General features: G+C 41.7%; 1 protein-coding gene across 2 annotated transcripts in view; it reads left to right on the top strand.

Annotated features, from left to right (window-relative positions):
- cunh8orf34 (chromosome unknown C8orf34 homolog) overlaps nucleotides 1-21714 on the top strand; it is a 50106-nt gene extending 28392 nt beyond the window's left edge. The window contains exons 8-15 of one of the 2 annotated variants that reach the window (XM_031850009.1): nucleotides 1236-1371; nucleotides 5140-5225; nucleotides 5339-5412; nucleotides 11318-11444; nucleotides 14911-15401; nucleotides 17133-17229; nucleotides 19964-20002; nucleotides 20808-21714. In XM_031850009.1, coding sequence (XP_031705869.1) covers nucleotides 1236-1371; nucleotides 5140-5225; nucleotides 5339-5412; nucleotides 11318-11444; nucleotides 14911-15401; nucleotides 17133-17229; nucleotides 19964-20002; nucleotides 20808-20815 — 1058 coding nt within the window. In that variant the 3' untranslated portion in view covers nucleotides 20816-21714. The remainder of the gene's footprint in view (nucleotides 1-1235; nucleotides 1372-5139; nucleotides 5226-5338; nucleotides 5413-11317; nucleotides 11445-14910; nucleotides 15402-17132; nucleotides 17230-19963; nucleotides 20003-20807) is intronic. The other variant, XM_031850008.1, reaches the window with a different exon arrangement.
- Nucleotides 21715-22417: the final 703 nt, after the last annotated feature.

Genomic DNA, 22417 nt, shown 5'->3' with positions numbered 1-22417 from the left:
CCCTTTTCTTCTGGTCTGACGAGAACAACGGGGACAAATATTGTTATGGTGATCGGTCCAAATGTTCTGCCTGATTCAATATGTGTTTAGAAAGCTTGACCAGGAAACTTAACCAAGTAAGAGTCCAGACACCCACTCGCTTTTCGTTCTCATAACACGCAAAGTACTGCAATATGTTTTATCTCTTGAGGATGCATCAAAAACCAAAATAGTCCCCTTTGAACCTCTGTTATATTTAATGAACCGTTAACTTTGTCTTATTCTACTTCAGTGCCGTTCTTTCATAAGTCTTGTTACTGGAGCGATTTATGCTTTCTTTCCCTATCGTGCTAGTGCAGTGTCTGTTGAAGAAACGTGTGTTCTGTGTCTTGACGCTGAACATTTTGTACTCCGATATAATTTCTGGTGATCCTGTTTAGTCTTGTGTCACATCCAAACGTCCAACTTTTTAATTGTTCCATGTGGAGATAATTTCATCGCATAAGGAGCAGCTGTATTTTGAGACAAAGCAGATATCTTAGAATAGAGAGGGAAGGCAGACAAAGTTTATTCAACATGCACCATGAGAAGAAAAAGTGAAAAAGGACCTCTGCACCTGCTATCTGTGTTTGTTTGTGTAAGCACAAATGCCCACATGTACGTAACTATAATGGCTGCAGATAGACAGAGTAAGCAGTTAGGATAGTGGCGTCTGATGCACATGGACCTCTTTAGAGACTCAGAGGGATCTATGTGTGATGTGCGTGTGTTGCTCTAAAGAACACAGTGATAGATCAGACGGAACCCATCTTTCCAGCTCTCCGTCTCCGTCTTACCGCTCATTTTCCCCCTATGACTTCATTGTTCTTTGTCCCCTTTTTTCGTCTTCAGCTTGTTAACAGTGCCCTTCCTGTTCCTATACGACGCCGTGATGTGGCCTGTCATTGACTCTTCCTCATCACTCCTTATAACAAAGAGTGTTGTGTTGACGATGCAAGCTTTTCCCTTTCTTTTTTTCTGGACGTATGTGTGCGCAAAGCGGGCGAGTGAGCACAGCAGCAGGATATTTATTTACTGTTGTGTGCTCGCTCGCTCCTTTTGACTCGAAGCAGACTGTCATCACCGGGCATCACGTTGACACGAGAGGGACCAAAGTATGATTAATGGCCGTCCTTTCTCTCCCTTGTTTTTCCTCTCCCTCTTCCTTCTCCTTCCTCTGTCCCTCCTTGTGTCTCGTTGGCTCCCTCCCCCCTCAGAGGACCTGGATGACCTGCGGATGGAGGGTGTGACGGGCTTGGCTCCATCCGGTAGTAAGTTCAGCCAGGGACGCAGCTCCTATCACCCTGAACCACAGGCCAAAGTTACTCTCAACATCTGCTCTAGGTGTGCCAGGTAAATGTTTCCACCTTCTCTTATCTGGTGCTCTGGAGAGAGATTGTGTTTTTTTTTTTTGAGACAGCACAGCTCTGTAGAGTCTGTTCTTACATGGGTTTAATGGAATAGTTCAACATTTTTGGAATAGATTTATACCACTCTAACATCTGTCCGGTATATATACCACCAGGCTTATCTAATCATACAAGACAAACATGACGGTTATATCTCTCATCTAACGCTCAGCAATGTGTTTCCAAAATTGTCAAACTATCTCTCTGAGGCTCAAAATTATAGGAATTCAAATACATTTTAGCTACAGCAAGGTTGTGTTTATTAATTTAATCTAAACATGGTCTTATCCCGGGTCATGACTCCGTCTTTTTGCCGTACCCTGCGCTCTCCCACCCACTCTCTCTGCGTCTGTATCACAGGTAGCATACCTCAACGTTCAGAAGAGAGAATACTATCATATCTGAAGTGCATTCCGGTGTTGCTTGTTTTCACAAATCAGCCCGAGCACTGATAATCGTCTCCATTATCACCCTTTCTGTCTTTATCACAGTTTTTCTTTCTCTTCTGACACATTTCCTGTTCCCCCCCGAACCACAGCATCAGTGCTCACATTTCTGAGTGTTGGGTGTGATACAACAGGCAGGTGTGGGCAGGAGTCTTCCTTGATTCCAGTCGAAGATAAACGGGTATCTGCTCGATGAGACGCCAGGCACACATCTGCCTGCACGGCCTCCTCTGTTTGGGGTTTGGAATTTGTATGTTTCCTGCTCTTCTTTCATTCATGCTGCTTATCAGTTTTCCGTCCACGCACCGGCTGTTGTCAGGATGTTCTCAGAGGCTCTGCGGGAGGATGAATGGTGTCGGTGGTTTTTTTTTTTGCTGGAAGTTTATTGACTTGGTGTTTTTAAGCAAACAGTTTATATCTTTGGCTTATCATCGAGTCCCTGGGTCGGATCAGCGGCGGAGCAAAGCAGCATCTGTATCTGGACTCGTTCTTGGCCCGTGTGCTAATTTTTTCATGAACTTTCAGACATCTGTTCTCCTTCTCTGTCTTCCTCCCTCCTTCTGGTTCAGTCCAAATTCTTGCTTCGTCCTTTATAACCTGACCACAAAATACTCCCCACGTTTTATTGGCGTACAGGAGTCGTGGTCTTTCATAGTCATATTTGGTGAGTGTAAGGGCCATAAACAGATCACTAAGCTGGAAAAGTGTTGCACGCATGTTATTACTTTTGTGCTATTCTGGAGACGCACGGAGTTCTGAAATCAGGAGTGTTGCAGGACACGTATTCATGAATCCTCACATGAAGCATGTGCATGCAGGCCCTTGCACACAAAGACACAGAGAGCCTCTGTGAACAGATAGTGGGGGCAGAGGTCAGGGAGCAGTAAGGAGAGGGACGGTCCTAACATAGACTAAAGTGCATTAGCACTCGTGTCTTGATGGGATTACCAGATACACCTTTTGAGCATAGCTCAATATGGGGCCAACCTTTAAACTGACTCCTCAGAGCACTACCATATGTGGCACAGTTATAGTGCCCTTGTGTTTCACACCTGCAGACAGGCCTACTGTACAGATGTGACCTCACTGACGTTTTATATTTAAAGGTTTGGGTTTTTTTTACAGTTATTTTTGTATAAAATGAAAGCTTGAGGAGATTTGAGTGGCTTCTTTCTGATACTATAAAACTCTCACAATGATAGTGGAGAGTTGCTCGGCCCTGTGTGGATCTGTGAACGAACACTCGTCCACGTTGGACAAGCATTCCTCACATACCCGTCACCACTCAGGCAAACACATTAGAATTCCACTCTTATGGGTCAGTGAGGTCCAGCATTCTGTGCATTACACTTTTGTTCGAAAGCATTTTTTCGCTGTTTTCGCTGCCTTTGGTTGTCTAAGCGGTCAAACGAGACTGAGCCACCTGGCTTCACGATGTACCACCCAAAGCCAAGTAGAGGTGACGCTTACTTTCACACCCACAGCGCGAAGGCGAAAACTCGCTTTCTCCCCAGCGAGCGTTTATTAATTTACAGCAGCGCTCCTGTATGTTACCGTTACTGTTACCTGTAATGTTACTGGCCAAGGACATCAGAAGTAAATGAATTACTGTAAACTACACAATAACATGATGAAGACAAAAATTGAATAGTGTGTATATTATCTTTATTGTATATATTGATATATGCACTTTTCTTTTTGAGCTTGCTGAAATGTTTCCCATCCTTTAGACACTTTCCTCAGCCGTTGTCTTTGTCTTTTGCTCTTGTCCGGCCACTGTCCGCGCCGCCAAACAGTCCAGTCAGCCTGTGTGGCAGGTCAGAAAAGCACGCTGCTCCCTCTGGCCTCTCTGCTCAAGTGTAAAGTGCTGTGTGGCCCGTGTGTTGCGGGCATGTCCCTGTTCCTCTGGCTATAGCTGTGGTCACGACAGCATTTCATCCACCCCCTCCGTGCGCCCGATCACTTCTTTTAATGGCTACGTGCTCCTGCCACAAAACCCCCCCGTGTGCAAACGCATCCCAGATCTTGGGCAAAGTCCGGCAGAGTCGGTGGTGCGGTCCAAGGAAATGGATAGATCTCCACAAACCTCTTTTGGGCTTGTAGTTCTCATTAAACAAATTGCTTTCATATCAGGAATGCCCCAATGGAATGGGAGTAAGGACTTGCGGCTATGGGCAGCTTTTGTTCAGAGAATGAGAATGCCTTGTGATAGTCATCTCGGGTACTTTTTAATGGCCTTATAAAGGCCGTTAAAGAGAGGGTGAGACGAGGCGGAGGATGTATAAAGAAGGAAAGAAATAGAATACACTTTAAAAAGCTGTGCTCCGCTTTTACCCTCATCGAAGAGGTAGAAACCAAGAGGCCCTGCGGCTGTGACGGAATGCAGCCGCGCCATTAAAGCACAACGATTGATTTCCTTTGTCTGCAGCTAATGGTTTCCCCGATGACATGGAAACAGCATGCAGTTAAAGCATTTGGAGCTAAAATAGTGTGTAATTGCAGTTAATACGGCACGATTTACATTTTTTTCAGTCGTTAAAATATGCTTTGAAAAATGAATACTGTGTTTAATTCATTGCGGATGTTGGAGTGTGTCAGAACTATGAAAGCAGTGAAAAGCCCACGTGTAGCAGGTTTATCTTCCTGCTGAGACGGTATTCCAGTCATTGTTTGTCTTTCACCCACAGTATACTTTCCTATCTCAGGGAAACTTCAATCTTTTAGTACCTAAAGGAGACAGCCAAATCTCTCAGACCCGCTTCCATTTCAGTTCAAACAGAAAGCAAGTATACGGGCTTGGAATACATCACGATAATGACCAGTAACTGACTGATTTAAGGGGATACGGAGTCCGTGCGCCAGTTTTTTCAGTTATGCTTCGTCAGTGAGTAAGTTGTGAAACAACTGGGATGTGTAGCGTTTAATCCATGCGCCACATGTCTGTGAATGCATTTCTGTGGTTTCAAAACTATTTCAGATTGATTTTTCAGCAGGAAGAGATGCTGCGATGAAGAGATAGGATTTGTGGCCCCAAACTGACCCACATGTTGTTTCTTTTTATAGTTAATCCCAGATTTTGTAGAAGAGATCATTCACCAAACACTTCCTCTACGTCACACTTACAGAGACTTTCTTGTCTGTGTGATCTGGCATTCAGTTTTCAAACATGAGTTGCAGTGTTGTGGCTGAAGAATGCTGATTTCAGAGATGATTTAAACCCATTGTGTAGAGTACAGCAGTGTAAATGTGTAACGTATTGTCTCCAGGTTGCAGGGCGACAGTCTATCAGACGGCAGATCTGAAGAGGAGCACAGGTCTCACATATCTGAGCAAGCTGTACCTGACATCTCATGTGAGTTGCACAACACAGTTCAAATCAAATAAGTAGTTATTTAAAAAAAAAAAAATAAAAATGTTGTGGTCTCACGCTCTGCTCTGTCCTTTCTGTTTTGTTGTCTGGAGCAGCTCCATTGCCCGGGGTGGACACAGCGGCGGGACGGTTGCAGGAATGCGAGGCCTTGTCTCAAGTGTCGGGCTCTGTAAGTGTCCTCCCTACATCCATCACCAAACAATTAAGATCACTTTACAGCCATCAATTACCACGTCACTCTCTCCTGCTCCGCTTCTATTGTGCGAGAGCGAGCGAAAAAAAAACACCTCAAGCCTCTCGTTAATAGGACAAAACGGATCCATCTTTATGCGGGCATTTCAGCTTACACCGCAGTTGATAGTGCCTGAATAAGTGATAGAAATCTCCCTATATCACTTTGCTTCCCTCTCAGGGCAATTGTGTGCCATCTGAAAGGAATAAATGAAAAGAATATCTGGTGACACGACGACAATTGAGGCTGATTTAGAGGTTTTATACAATAGGCCTAAATATTTATGGGTTACAGGAGTACACACAGTTTTGTTCAATAGCAGGCTTGCGTGATAACTTCGCATGCTTCAGGGAAGAAATCTATAGAGGCCTAATGTGGTACACGCCAGACTCAGACACAGGCAGACTCTCACATGCTGTTAATAAAGCGTTCAGCTAAGACGCCGGTACCTTTTTGTATAATTAGCGCCCCAAAAAAGCCGATACCTTTTCTTTTTTTTTTTTTATAATTGCCCAATCTAAGTGTTAGACAAGGCTTTTTACAGCATGTTTTAAAGAAAGAAGTTTGGAGCCGAGGCATTACTCCGTGTGTGGAGCAGATGCAGAGAGGCTCCAGACTAACTGGGAGCAGACTTCTAGAGACCGAAGGACCTGTTGAATCAAAGCCTGCAGTCAAGAGTCTGATGAGGCCAAATACAACAGCCACTATCCAGAAAACAGAGAAACTGTGCACTTTATGACACCAAATTACTGTTCTTCTGCACATTTTCCTTAAATGTTTCAAGTGAAAAGGAAAGGCATGACCAGATGATAGACAGTGTCAATTGTATCACCGCGTCACGTCTAGATCAGTGATTTCAGCTGATTAATTTAGCTTCCCGCTAAATATTACTGTACGTCCTCTTTACCACTGGCCTTCACATCCACATTGAGCCACTATTTTAGCGGCTGCTTAGTCCAAGGGACCGAACACTACATCTCCGTAGGTTAAGCTCTGTCTGGCACGCTTAACAATAGGGTACTAATGTATCCCATATGGAAACTGCAAGTGCAAACATCTCCTGTCATCTACTGTAGCTAATGTGGCTGTTTTGTGTTTAATTGCTTATGTTTGGCTGTCTTTGAAAGGCAAATGTAATTTGTAATAGCTTGTTAGTTTAACTGGCCCTTCAGGGGCTTGTGGGCCACAATCACTAAACAGTATGGGGGAAAAAAACGTTGTGCTTTTATGAGCTTATTTGGAAAAAAACACAATGGTTAAAGTCAGTTTGAGGAACTAGACCTGATGTAGTGTTTTCTTTTCTTTTTTTAATCAACTTATTTAATACATCCCTGCAGTACCTGTTTAGGTACATGTGTCCCTATGTATTGGTAGACAAGTGTCCAATTGTATCTTCACATGTTGCCCTGGTTATTCATTTTAAAGAAAAAATGCATGTAACTTTCTCTAGGGTTGAAATTTTGAAGTTTAATTATTAGAACACTTCATCACGATTGGCTGTCGTTAAATTAAGTACGCCTTGCATTGGACATAGCCCTGGTTTGGGCAGTAAAAGGTTGGTGATGTTGGAAAGTAAACACTGTTAATGGTTATCATTATTAGTCCGACAGGCCCCCTGCCTCTGCCTGCTCCTTTAGGTGATAATTGCCTCATAAAGACAAATACTTTCCTAAAGCAATCGCCAGAGCAAATTCTCCAAGCAATCCCTCTATAGCTTCCTTTGTAAGTGTTGAGTGATATGTTTTAATCAAATTTAGCTCCTGTAGAGTTGTATGGGTGTTACCATCATAAAATCTGTTGAAGGAAACTGTTCATTTGTATGGTAGACATAAGATAATTAGTGTGATGCAATGCCATGTGTGTGATACAAGGCAGAACCATTGTGACGGTTTATTTTTGTTTCCACCGGAATATTGGCAGAGTTTCAGCCGACACATTGTATGGCTTTTTGTATTTGGCACCAGTCTCCTCTCTACACCTCCACAGTCACGCATGCATGGTTATCATCTGTGCACATCCCTGTGATTTTAGAGCATAGCTCTAGTGCAGTTTTATTCCTATAAAGGTGTGTTTAGGATTTCCAGATCTTCCTTATTAGTGTTTTTTTCTCCATTTGTCAAATGCTATGTCCTTAAGTTATTGTTAGAACACAGCAAGTGAGCGTGTGAGTTCTGCTTTCTTTTCAGTATAAAATTTCCTTTATTTATTTATTACCGTAAGACATTTAAGATTGTGTTGGAATTCTAATCATCTACAATTGCAACAGTTTTATCATTTAATTTCAACTTAAAATAAACTAAACCTAAGCCTAAAGCTTGTGTTCCAAGCATTGTTCACTTATATTTGGGATTTTTTAACACTTTATTTTGTAGGTTTTGCCAAATATAGCAACTAGTTAGAAGGCTTTTGGTTGGCAACAGATTGTTTGTTAAGATGACTGTTGATGCAGTCTCAAACTGTGAGCTATATAGCTTATGCTAATGTAGTTCAAGATTATAATTCAGATTTAGCTGATATTATACACTCAAACTTTCAATATGAGTTCCTGCAAAGAATCCAGTTATTTGCCCTTTACTACTTTTCACCCATCTGCACTCTATTTGGCCTGACACTTATTTTCCTTTGGCTGCTCTTCTATGACTGAAGGATAGACGGTACGTCATATAACTTGTCTTTGTAGTGCTTGAATGAAATGCTAACTGTGTTATTGTCAATATCCTGTTTGCTTTTGGCTGTGCTAGCTCAGTGATTGGCCAATGAGCCTGGGAGCCCTGTATACAGTCCATAAAACTATTAGGGGATTGTGCTGTTAGCCAAAACAACAGGAACTTATTAAGAGTTGAGTGCTACTCCTCATATCCCATATCTATTAGCATGTTTTAAACGGGAAAATGACTTCACACCAGTGGCCTACGATCATTTGCTATTAAGCAATATGAACTCTCCCTGCAGGTTGGAAGGGTTGGTATTCAGTATAATCAAAAACAGTGTTGTTTCAGTTCGGATAAGAACAAAGCAGTGCTGCAATACTCAATGTTCTCTATCTCACACATGTGCAGGATGTTGTCTTTTTCACTCAAACATCACCTCATCCCACACCTTTTTTGATAAAAGCAGTACTTGCTGGGCTACGTAGTGGAGCATAAACTCTGCCAATGAGATACAGTCTGCATGGCTCTGCAAAGCTAAAGTGGCAGTCATCCAGAATTCCTTAAAGTGCAGTTTCATGTATAGGTCTCATTCTGTTTCAATCATCTTCATTGCTAGAGGAAGTGCTTTAGTATTGGGTGAGTCATACTACCAAAAGAAAAGTTAAAGCTCACCTGTTTGTCTTTATTTTGTTGAATTATATGCTCTTGTGTGTGTGTGTGTGTGCGTGTGTATGTGTGTGTATTGGGCCCTATAATACTCTGCCTGACCACAACAAGAGAGTCCATCAATTGTGCTGTGCAAAGCCAGCAGTAGGCTCAAACCATGTTTGAGGTCTGTGACTGCATGCACACAATCCCAAAACGGCTCTTGTTGTGCGGAGGGCAATGTTGAACCAAACCCCAGATTGTGGTGATTATTGCTGCTGACCACACATATAGCCTGCACACATGCAGGCTATAAAATATTTAACTCCAGACTTCCATCCTCTTTCTTTCTGTCTTGTTTTGCGCTCAACATGGAATGAATTTTGCTCGAAACAAGATCCTTGTTTGTCAGCGGGCAGAAGCATCACCAGAGGGCTTTTCCCTTTTCTCTTTTAGGTCTTTTTTAGCTTTGTCATACTGGGAGGGACATTATACAACGTTTTGGGTTTTGTGCCACTGACATTAATAAGTCATTGCTGCTCTTTATTTTGGAGATGAAAAGGCTTTCCTTCTCAGCTCTTTGTCTGTGTAGATTAAAGCACCCACTCTAGGCATCCAAACAAAGGAGGGAAATAAAAGTGACTCATTTGCGCTCATGTCATACGTTGCAGCTGATAAGGACAATAGCTGCTTTAAAGTATGATGAAGGGAAATCGCTTTTCGTCACGTCATTGTGTCTCGTTAGCGTGTAATCAACTCCATTTTAGCCTTGATTGTTGGGTTTATCCACGTACTGTAGAGCCTTGCTGTCTATGGTACGCTGAACATGTTGACGTCCTCCAGGTGACTTTGTAAATATGTATGCCTTCACCAAACTTGAGGTAACAACAGTCATGTTTTGATCGTAATGTCGGTTTATTTACTGATGTTATCTCGAGAGGTGAATTGCTTGCAGACTCGGTATATCCTGTTTTGTTTGCTCTGCCATGGGACTGTACAGTACCACCAGCCTTAGCCTCCGGTCTGCAGGCTCCAGGATACATGGTCCTGATTACAGTAAAGTCTTTCGTGGACAGAGGAGCTTCAGGGCTGGAGAAATGCAAATGTTAAACTGTGGACATTGAGTATATCTCCATATGGCAACTCGTCTCCTGAAGACTGGGCTTTCTTAAGAGACCAACATTAAGTTTTTGCCCTGTGGACTGTTTAATAAAACCATATTGAAACCTTGACTTAGATCTTAGCAGTTACACATTATAATGTAACGACCTGCAGTATAATAACGATTATAAACTTGGGGAAACTTAAACTCGAAAACTGTTGGTGGCCTTGTTTGCCAGAGCTGAGAAGACCCAGAGAGAGAAGGACAAGATGATGTCATGCTGTTGGATTTGGGGGGGATACCACCAAAGAGAAAGAAATAAAGCTGGGGAGGGGATTCAGTTGTAATGCTCAACCCGCCTTGCTTCTTTGTGAGGGCTGTAATTAAGGATTGGCTTGTGGTGTTGTGGTTCTGCTGCCACAGAACGCCTCATGTATCTGACAGGCATAAAGATCAATGCCATGGACCCTGGGAATCATGTTCGGTCATTTATCAGAGGACAGCAACTTCTCTTGTTGTCACCCTACTTCCTCTCCGGAAACAGACTTTTAAGTCCACTTTGAATCATGAAAATCATAAAAATGAGTAGCCTGCTGTGTCCCAGGTTTGTCTTTAAATGGTAATGGAAGACTGTGTGTTCTGTATATCACCAGGAGCCTTGCTCTGTGTCAGCACTTTGTCAAGTCAACTCTGTCTCTCATTAAGTGCTTAGCACATCGAATGACGCACGTGCTGGCATCGGGCCGTAACATAACTTTGTTATATCTAGTATAAACCAAGCTTAACAGGAGGTGGAATTATGGCTGACAGATTTTATGTCTCACCTGTGCTTGAAGCGCATGTGCACTTGGTCCACTGGCTTAACAGCTCATCCGGCCACTTGTGTCCCATCAAGGACTTGGCAACCTGAGTCTGTCAAATCATACACTTGGCCAGAAAGGCCAAAGCAGCCCCTATAGGTGATCCAATCTGGCTTTCTTTCAATTTATTTTCTTTCATATGCTTTGGAATATGATCATCTTGTATTTTTTGTGTAATAGTAATATCATGCGCTGCTAGGAACCATCCAAAATGGCTGATTTATCGTTCCTTAACTGCTGGTGCAAGATTTGCTGCTGTCAGGCTCTTTTCCAACAGACTAGTGCGCAAACAAGCTCCTATAGATTTACTGATAGTTTTATAAAAATGTCCCAAACCACTACTGACGGTCTAGCGACCTGCATTCGCGAAACAGAGCGCACTGCACGCTCTCTACGCTTTCATCTACACTTGCTGTGGTTTCTTATGTTTTTCTAAAACCCATAAAATAATAATTGCCCTTTCTTTTTCCAAGCAGATATGGCTCAGATATTTCCAGCAATAGCTGAAAATGATATAAAGAGTTAATTGAAGGGTCTTTCTTCTAATGTGACTTTCTCTGTTTTCTGTTCTCCTCGCTAACTAGCGTCAGGCTGTCTGGGAGGCTGATCTGAAGGCTGTGAGAGGTGGGAGCTCTGTCGGGCAGACAGGCCTGCTACTGGGCGACTCCCTCTTTTCTAAAGAGCTGGAGAACATGGGCAAACAGCTCGCTGGTAGGCTCTTCTGTGTGGTGTGCATATGTTTGTGTGCTGTGCCTTTATGCCTATATAAGTGTGTCTGTGTATTTATCAGTGACTTTAATGATGAATAGTATGGGAAAGTCACATCAAATACTTTCTTTTGGAATACATAGTTTACACTGTGCAAACATTTACACACACACACACACACGCACACACACACACACACACACACACACACACTTTGAACTGCAGAGACTTGTGAAGAATGCATAAGTCTGCACTATTTTTGGCCAAATGATTTTCTTGGTTAATTCAAAATGTTTCAAGACCAAATAGAGAAGAAACTAATTTAAATAATTTCCACATGGCAGGAATTTACCTCAACTCCAGCTTTGACAGGTATAATCAATAACTCCAGCTCCGCTGAGTCATTTGGACGTGGATCGAAAGCTTAACTGTGCCGGAGACTGATCAGACAAAATGGAATTTGTGTGGCATTTTGGAAATCATTAGTTCCTAATGCAGATCAAGGCTCATCTTTGACATATGTGACGTCTGGGTGACTCAGAGACTGTTTTTGTTGTCATGATGATTTAAGTGTGTATCCACTTTTGAATCAGATGAAAGCCCGGAGTGGAGGCCATCGGGAGCGTCGCCATTAACCGTCATGTGTCGCCCACTTGTTTGTTTATGCATGTCCTCCCACTCTGTTTGACAGCGTCACTGTGTGGAAAGACCGCCTACGCGGCGTCACATACCAGACTTATTTGAAGCATATTGTTCCTACTTAGTGAACCTTATTACTTTCAGCCAACAGCGGTAGCAGCCGCTCTCGTCTCCTCAGCTCATCCGCGCATCGGCGCTGAATACACTGCCTCCATGCAGACAGAACAAAACAGCACGCTGGTGCTTAGGGGGCACTAAAAGAGGACTATTTGCGTTAACAGCACACTCAGTTTTGCTCCAGATGGCATTCATTTCTAGTTGTTTTACACTGAGTTAGTGAATATTCAGGTCGAGGGCTCCCACCGGGCAGTTCAGTGAAACTGTTCAACAAGCTAATTCAGCTCTTTCAAGCCTTTATTAGCTGCTAATAATTTCCACGTTTGGAGCCAGAACCTCACTTTTCATCTTATATTGTCACCCCAATTATGTGGCTGTTTGGTCACTCCTTGTCTGCCGTTCGGGATATGGAGAAGCTCATGTGCACTCAGTTGTGATTCTTTAATATCCAAATGAAATACTGCTCATAAAATTTGTTATTGAATTGAGTTTAATTTGATAGCAGTTTCATCTCGGGACGGGATTATTTTACCGCTTTTTCCATTTGAACAAAAATGCCAAACTGTTCAATGTGTTGAAGAAATACTTTTGATCAGAAGTTAGAAAAGTTTCCTCATTTAGATCCAGAAATAAGTGATTAAATACAAGTAAATGAGGCTAAGAATTATCTATCCGAGGACAATGATTAGTATTTAATTCATCCTGGCAGGCAATGTATTGTATTGTTTTAAGCCTGCAGATGAATTACAGACAAGCGAAATGTCATCAGCACTTTAGTTTATTTTCTGAGGAGAGACCTGATAAAGTTTGCATGACTTCTGAATGGTTGAATAGCGTGCTACGGCCCTGTAGGCTTGATCAAAGACTTTAATAGATGAAATCTGTTTCTATTTCTTCTTGTCTCTTTCTCTCTCTGTCTCTCAGTCTCATTTTCTCCCCATCTTTCATTTTCCTGTCTTTATTACTGAATCAAAAACGTATCAAAGGTTTATACCATATGGAGTTTGATGCTCCCTCTTTGATCTCTAGGAGCCGTCATATTATATCAGTATCTGTGAGATGGCTTGTAGTATCTCTTGAGTTAAACACTGGACAGAATTTCAAAATAAAGCTGCTCGTAATAAGCTGCTCACTAATGCCAGGAAGTCAGGGGGAAATAACTGGTTTACAATAAAACCATGAGTGGAGCAACGATTTCCGAAAGGGGGAAGAATTTCACAACAAAAACATGTGGTGTTTATAATTATACCGGTAAATAACTTGAGATAAAAATATAAATTTTATGGGAACAGGTTACTAATGAACATATCCTGTTTACGTTATAACGATAACAGTCGTGGAAGACTTGATGTGGGTGGTTAAGAGCTTGAACTGGAAATTTGTCATATGTGGAACTTCAATTTACACCAATTTTTATTCTGTATATATATCAGCCAAATAACAAAGCTTCTCTATGCTTTGTAATGTTACATACTGCAGCTCATGTCATGCCCTGAACACCCCTCAAAGTTAATTATCTTCCAGCTTTCAATCAGAGGGAGGTCAAGAAAGGCCAAGTTTGTAACCTGTATCTTTAGTTTTCCTTCTAACATTTAGATAAGTAACATGTGTCGAATGCAAGAGGGTTAAAGCAACGCAGACTGCACACTGTACACGTGCAGAGTATTGAGCACATGAGCAAGGCACTAAGCAGTGTGTGCTCTGCATTGTATCTGAATATGAGGGTTGACCTCCATACAATCAGAGCTGGTTAAACACAGAAACGGCAATCTAATTATGCATGTCAGAGAATTAAATGTTTTTTATCCCTAAAGGATTGTGTACATAACAGTCTGGAATAGATTTCAAACCAACTGAGTAATGTCTCAAAGTGGAATTTAGAGTGGAATTGCAGAGGTTTTCGACTTCGCATGAATGTTTGTCTGTGAATCGGAGCATACGCTTCACATTTTTGCGTGGGAAATGTTGTTTGTATCGGTGAAAAGCACCATTTGCTCAAAAACAAGGAAGTCTAGGTTTGCAAAATAAATCCGTTTGATATTTATTTATTTAAGTCACACAGAAAAACAAGCTCCGTATGATTCATTCCTGAAATTATCCTTCTCAAATGAAAACTCCCAGACTGGTTTGTTGAATCCTGATTGCCAAGATTTTTAACAAAAGCATAAAACACGGAAAAAATGACCCAGATGTTGATCGCAGAAGTTGGCAGAATCACCTCTTTCATAAACAGGCATGTTTTTGAGACTACCAGTGAGGCAAACAAATGAGTTTTTGTCAGAAAGAAAGTTGTTGTTTTATCAACTTGGAACCTTTTCTAACAGAGGAAGCTGGATTCACCACAATTTACAAGGCCTATAAATATTGTCATCATTGCCCAGAAGAAGGATTAAACTAGGCAGTCTCGCCCACTTTAATGCTCAGTAAAGTTTGTGAATCATCAGTCTTGTAGGACACATACTAATCTCATGGCACAGCCTGTGAATGTGTCAAAATAATAAGCCTGACCTTATCGTTAAATCTCTTGATTTAGCAGACTTTTCTGGGATTTGTGTCACAGTCGTTGTATACATACTGTATAAAACTGTTTAAACATTGTCATTGTGTGGGAAAAAAAAATTGATTGAACTCATTCCTTCTGTAACTATATCTGTTCACTCTAAATGAAATATGAAATCTGGATGTTGACTTTTCTCCCCCTTTTTCCCTCCAGAGGTTGAGAAGGACCTGGCCAAGCTGGCAGAAGTAGGGAAGATGACCACTCGGAGCGCCAATAATCCGCACAGTAGTCTGCTCCACACCCCTCTGCGCCACAGAACACTACCCGACACACTTCCTCTCACCAGCCTGCACTCTAGACCCCAGTCTCCAGCTGGCAGCCTCTCAGGCAAGCCCTGCGGTGTGGGCCTCCCTCTGCTCAGCCCCAAGCCCACCTCCCTGGTCATGGGTCGGACTCAATCTCCCAGCAACCCTGGGAGCAGGACTCAAACCCCCAGAACGCCTAGCAGGCCCCTGACCCCGAATAGTTTACTGACACGCTCCACCTTCAACCCTGGATCTCATAAAGAGGTGACCTTCAGGAGATCGCGGAGCCGCCCTGTGACACCCACATGTCAGCCCACACGTCCCCGAGCGCTGCTCACCCCTCCTGGACTAAGCACTACAGACAGCCTCGGTGCCAGCCTACGGGCCTATCTGTCTGAGGTAAGACCGGAGACTGAGATATATCCCTTTATCATATCAAATATGCAATATTGCATGATAAGGTGTCATAATACAGTAAAATAATCAATGAGGAGGAGATAGAGTTGAATTGTGGCAGCACTGTCTTCACAAGGTCAATTATTTCCAACACAGGGGGCTCTATCACACTTAGACAACAGAAACCCCCCAAAAATTTTAAAATGATTCTAATTTAAAAAAAAGTGGTTAATTTAGTGAGTGTGCTGACTGGTTTTCTTACCAAGAGTTATGCCCACATGAGAAGATTAATACCATTCCGATATCTGTCTGTCCATTAAATACGGCCTATTACAACAGCCAGAAGATGGTTAGCTTAGCTTATTTTAGCTTAAAGACTCAAAGGTAACAAAATCAGCCAACCAGCACCTCTAAAGCTCACACATTAACACATTATTTGTTTTGTTTTTTTTCATCTGTAAAAAGAAACAAAGTGTTAAAATGACAATTTGTCGTTTCACAGGTGGTTATGTCCTGCTGGTTGCCCCACAATAGCAACAAGCCCCCAGTAAATGACTGTACCTTGACAAAAAACAGTCCAGCACATAACCCCCCATAAAACCACTATTTGTCATTTTTTCCACTGGGGTTTTTGTATATATATAAATATATATATATTTTTTTTTACTTTTGAACAGAGCCAGGCTAGCTGTTTTCCCCCTGATTAGACTTTATGCTAAGCTAAGCTAACTGTCTACTGGCTGTAGCTTCATATTTAGATGTAGAGTGGTATTGATCTTCGCATCAGCGCATCAGCGCACTTCACAAAATCTCAATCTATTCCTTTAAAGACAGTATCTTCCATGGCCGTGGTGTGGCATCAAATGCTACATATTATATTTGAGCTACTTCCCACATGTAAGATTTATCTCGCAATGAAATCGATCAAGTGCACACATAGTGTATAAAACATGAAGTAAAATTGTCATAAACTTTGGGTCCTGGACTTGAAAATCACTGAAGCTTTATTGTAATTTTTTTGTTTGATGAGACTCGTGTTTGCTGAGTGTCAAACAGGCTCAATAGTCCAAGTAAAGCTGCTGTGGAACATGAGAGCCTTTACACGGAAAGATCATGACGAAGCGCACCAGAACACACAATATTACACATGTGCATACTCTCACAAACGCACACGCTTCATGTGGGGTTTAATGGCGAGTCATGGAGGTCCATATAGTAGTATGTCATTTCATTGTGGAAAAATGAGTCTGGCATAAAAGGAGAACTTTCAATGAGAGCTTTCTTTCTTATATTCCTTTCATGATTAACTTAACAGTGGCGCTGTTAAATACAAGACCTTTTTGAAGGCTTTATTAATGGTGGGCAGGAATTCTTCAGTCTCCTCAGTATACTCTGACAGTTATGCTAGTTGACACCTAGTGAGATTATCCAAAACACTCGTGCACCCAGTCTGCTTTTATTGAAGCCACCTGGTCCCATGTAGATGGACTAGGAGGCCTGTTTAGAGAGTTAAGGAATCCTGAACCTTTTTAAAAACTGACGTGCAGAAAAGATGTGCTGGTGATCTTGTCTTTCCTGACCACTTATGTAGTCATTTAAAGGATTAGAGTTCCATCATTTTAGCACAGAAAAGTATTTTATTGGTAGCATGGGACAATTTATATATGTTGCCTAGGACTCATGAGTTAACAGAGTCTTCCATCATTTCGATTCTGCTCTATTTTTCCATTTCAGGATGAGTTTTACCAGCAGTTACAGGCCATCCGACAGCCTTGGCATATTCCCAGTGACACAGAGAGTGACGTCCTGGAGCCACCTGAACAGGATAAGAGTGAGTGACCTGCCTTTTTCTTTCATCCGCCTGTCTTTTGTGTCTGTTTTAAACCCTACATTTCATTTTTTTTATCATCTCCTCATTGAGGTTCCCTTTACCGGAGAGTTTGCTGGAATGTTTCTCAAAGCTCTCAGTTGAATCCACAGTTCACAAATTTGACAAATTGCCCCTCTAATGTTTTTACCTTCTCAAAGTAAATACGTGAGGCACATTTCGTTACTATAATGCCACTTTACCACAATGAGTAGCTAATCCATTAAACTGGCTCTCGATCTATTAAAAAGTGAAGATTAATGTGTTCCTTGTAACATTTTGCGATGGAGCACAAGAGCTGACAAATGAAATTTTTCCATATTTCACAGTTGGGTGAAATCCTGGTTTCATAGGGGGAAACGTCATATAAACTGTCCTTTCCTGGCATCGTGTAAGAGATATATCTCTATCAAGATCCAGTTGATAGACATGAATAGTTCTTTAAGGTCATAAATCCAGTCATAGTAGTGGTCTGGCTGGGCCACAGTGCAGCATTTTACTCTGGCTTTGAACAGGACAGAATTAGATCAGACCTCCTTGAATGTTCTGGTGCATAAATCACATAAATGTATGTGGCAGTATGGTCTGATTGTCAGAGGCTTGTGGGTCTCAATTCACTGAGGTCCACTAACAAAATGTCAAATTGATGCTCTCTTAACATTGGTTAACATATGGTTAAACTTCTCTGATCCTCTTATCAGAATTTATACTGTAGCTGGAATAAAACTAACTTATGTAAACATTACATATTTCTGCCGGAGACGTTGGACAGAACAAACCTGTTATTATGAGATATGGTCTGCAAAAGTTGATATTATTTCCTAGGGATGGCAAACCTGGAAAGCTTGGAAGTGGAAAGTTGGTCCACGATGCTAAAGGTTCATCTTCTGGGGAACATGAATGTGCTCAGTGAACGTAATGGCAATCTAGCCATACTGTACATTACAGGTGGTACAGGTAGCCTAGTAAATGGTCACAAAGTAAGCAAAAACATAATGACTAAACCTCTTGGGACAATGAAAGTTCACACTTAATTCTATGGAACTCTAGTCGATAGTTTTTGACATATCTTTTGGACCAGTGTATTTCTCAAGGGGAACATTATGCCCCTATCACCCAAATTTCATGGTACTTGCATTGCTTTATTTAGATCCCACCACCACTGAGTCAAAAATGGCAGCTCTGAAGTTAACTTATGAACAAGTCAAAGTCAAAAAATTCAGAAATGTTCTTAAATTGACTGACCTGTTTTCTCAGTAAACAAAACATCAGCACCAGCTACTCAAACTGAAAATCAAGTGTGTGTGTCGTACTCAAAAAGACAACTTTCATTGACATTATTACACAAGAATTCCCGTCACACAAAAGATCAAGCAGGCAAATGGTTGTCACATGGAAATAGAACCCCTTTGACAAGTTCCTCCAGAGGGTCGTTGTTTTGCCAAATGTGTATCTTGCAAAATAGATGGATAATTGTTCCTAATAGCCCCTGGGGGCCCTGCCCTAAGCTTTGGCACTGGTAATGGCACGTTGAGAAAGGATATGAGCTACACATTGAATTAGAGGCGTCTCAGACAGAGAGAGAGAGAGACAGACAGGAAAAAACTAAAGAGACCCAACAGCCACAAGACGTGACAAAGCACTTTCTGGCGTGAGAGTGGGCCCAGAGGAGTGTTGGCTGAAATCCGCTTTGTATTTGTGTGTGTGGATGTGAAAGTGTGTGTATTAAACCTGTGAGTGATTGTATTAGTCAAGGTAAGATATTCAACTTGTTTTGGGAGAGCGTTTTTTCCCCCTTAAACAGATTTTTCAGTTTTCTCAGGGGTAATTTTGACCTATGAAATTATACTGTTGAATTGCATCCTGGCAACCGAACATTCAAATTAGAATCCACAAACAGAGGATACTTCGCTGAGTTTTCAAATCAAAATTACTTAATTTCTTCTGGCAGGAAGGTGAAAAAGATGCCAAGAGTGTGAACATGTTTGTCCATGAAGTGGTTTGCTCTGGCTGTTTGAGTCTGTCCATGTACCTGTACTGTATGAGTAGGGCTCACTTCATTAGCGCATGACTTCCCACTATCACAGCAGATGTGTGTGAGCTGGCGCCAAGTGTATGGTAAGAGCTGAATAATGGGGGAGAAATCCAGAGCTATTTCCTGTTATTCTATAAACCTCCACAGTGGTACAACCACACATACCACAACAGAGATGAAAGAAGTCTGTCCGTTTTCACACTCCTGACCCCATTGTCCTTTATAGCTGTGCATAAGCACATTAGTCAGTTCAACATAGACATTCCCTGAACAGTGGAAGTAGCTATATCAGTATGTCACATTATACACCTGTCAAGATTGCTTATAGGATTCAATATTTACAGTGTTTAAAGATAGTTTGTCTTACTAATCTACCGATAATCACAATCACTTATTGCAGAAGCATAAGGGATGTTGCAGCCGGCGTACATGTTGACCATTTGAGCATATTCACCAGTCACAGTGCTGAAAATAAGACAAGAGAAATGTTATGCTACAAAAATGATTCATATTTAATGGAAAGATAAAGTAGTTGTATTGCTTTTGTCATATAACTCTTAGCAGACGGGTAAGAGACATATTTCCCCAAATATGGAATTATTCCATAGTCCTCATGCTACCTTCACCTTACATGACACATTTTCTGTGTTTATTTTTTCACAGGTGGTACACGCGATGCCAATAAGAGATCTGTGTTTTCAGGTGAGAATTTGAACAGTTGGAGGCTTTACAGCCTGAAACCCAGAGAAACAGACTCACCTCAGAATGTGCTGTATCATTTGAGTCACCAGAAAACCAATTTTTGCTATTGTAAGCAACTGCCTTGAGTTTGGAGAGCCTCAATGTCTGTCAATGACCTCATTTGTAGAGCCACAACATAACTACCAATGGGTGACTTGCTGTCGAAGCCTCCACCTTCATTTATGGTCCGTTCAATTACAGTCGCAGGCTAAACGGAGGGCACAGTGGCTCCGCACTGCGATTGGTGGAGGCCGACCATGTGTGGAGACACAGGAATGCTGTTGCCCAGTTCCATTAAGTCACTTGGGTTCTGAGTTTACACACAGCAGACAGCGTCAACTCTCAGCCTCAACATTTGGGAGAAGGAGAAAGTCTGTCTAGTTTGAGGTTGTCTGCGGTTCTCCTTCTTGTGGCTCCGGAGGTGCCCACAGTTCCCCGAGTCAGTGTGCCAGTCTGGAGGGAGATCTGAGAGCAGACTGTTGCTGCTTGGCTATCAGAGAGGATTGCCACAGCAACCAAACTCAAAGCTTGCTGTTGAAGTCACTCCGATCACCTCTCTCCCAGAACGTATTGTGAAATATAGTCGTTGGAACCTTACACTGTGCAGCACCAGGCCTCATTTTCCACATCATGTTTGTCTATGACATGTTCAAATATAAAATGTCTGTTTCATAGTAATTGCCCGAGTTATTTTTCTTATTAGCGGTTAAATGTGTCTGATTTTTGTTTCTAGGAGACTGATGTTTTTGTCTTTCTTTTTTCACAGGCCTATAGTGACGAAGACCAGAGGCATTGATCCAATCAAACTATTATGCAAACCGCTGGACAATTTCAATATGTATGCAGAGAAAATTATTTTTATAACTCAAATGAATGGGGGGGGGGAAAAGATTGTATACTTTTTTCACAGATATTTCATAGACATTATAATGTAACTGTACGATAAAATGTCAAAATATTACTTCAGAGTATGGAAACATTTATTTTTGTTTGCTTTATAGCATGCTATTGCACCTCCATGTGGAGTCCAGAAACAGATGCATTTTGTTGTTGACAGATTCTTTTTCTAGGCCTCGTGCATTTTCACATTGTGAAGGCAGCACACGTTAAGAAAGCGTTTATTGATATGCACTGTTAAAAGATGTAGTGTTTTTTCCCAATAGCAAATACCCAAGTTGTGGAAGGAACACAAGGAATGCTGTTATATTAATTAAAATGATTTGGTTCACATGTCCCCGTTCTTTTGACTCTATTGTTATGCGCTTCTTTTTACAGACATATGATTGAATTTTCACATTCAAATACTAAAAGAGAAATTCAATGCAAAATTTCCCATGAAAAAACACGCTGAAGTCATAGTTTAAATGACTAAAGATGTCATAACACAGGCTCTGTTTAATACAGATACATGATCCATCTAACTCTGTGTCTCTGACACATACTGTGGTGCTGACAGAGACACAGAAATCCGTTCTGGCCTGTGACTACACTGCTTCTGTGTGTTTGCCTGGGCATGTGTTAGTTAAACTGTGGTCGTCTGAATGTTACACAGGCGACGTCGGCTTCCAGAGACACACGCATCATGGACACACCCTCCGGGCCCGACAGTCTGATCCCTCCATTCGAAACCCCCACTGAGTTCTGCTGCTTTTCAGCCTGTCTGACTCCTTGACTCTCTCAGTCCCATTTCAATGAAGGTGATTTCTGTAAAAAAAAGACGTGTGAAAAGACGAATCACTTAATCCTGCAAACAGGGCATGTTGATTGATGTCCCATGTATTTCAGCACACCATGTACTCATTGGACAGGGATGAGGTTTTGAAAGATCTGTGGAAGAATTTGAGAACATGGCTTAACAGAGTCACTGTGGTGCCTTGATATAATCTTTATATCACAATATTTTCCTGCCAGGAAAAGGCACATGTATTGCATTGCACATTACAATTTTCACATTTCATATTCCCTTTTTTGTGGTTAGGAGTGCGATTGCCATCAGTTCATATGTCTCCGCCAGTCATGAGGAGTTCTGCAATAAGGCGAGACAGTTGATGAAGATGAAGACTTAATATGACTGCCACAGATGTCATACAAACCCCCCCCCCCCCCCCCCGTGTAGCTTTGAATACTCAATATGTCACAACTTATAAAGATGAAATGGTGGGAACATTACTGATACCTCCTCTCACCACATCTTTCATTGTCTCATCAGATCATAGCCATATGACTTCTTAATGATTAGTCCAAAGATGAAGATTAATTCCATGCTGCTCATATATAATCTTTATCAGAGACATATGTCATGCTGAGAATCAAGAGGGATCAAATGTCATAACGTTAATGCAGTCTCTCTGGAGTCTGAAGTATGAAACCTCCGAT

The sequence above is a fragment of the Anarrhichthys ocellatus genome, unplaced genomic scaffold, assembly GCF_004355925.1.
Source record: "Anarrhichthys ocellatus isolate YVR2014 unplaced genomic scaffold, GSC_Weel_1.0 scaffold10, whole genome shotgun sequence".
In the NCBI taxonomy this organism is placed as follows: Eukaryota; Metazoa; Chordata; class Actinopteri; order Perciformes; family Anarhichadidae; genus Anarrhichthys; species Anarrhichthys ocellatus.
The sequence above is the reverse complement of the archived record's forward strand: the minus strand, read 5'-3'. Positions and strand labels throughout refer to the sequence as shown.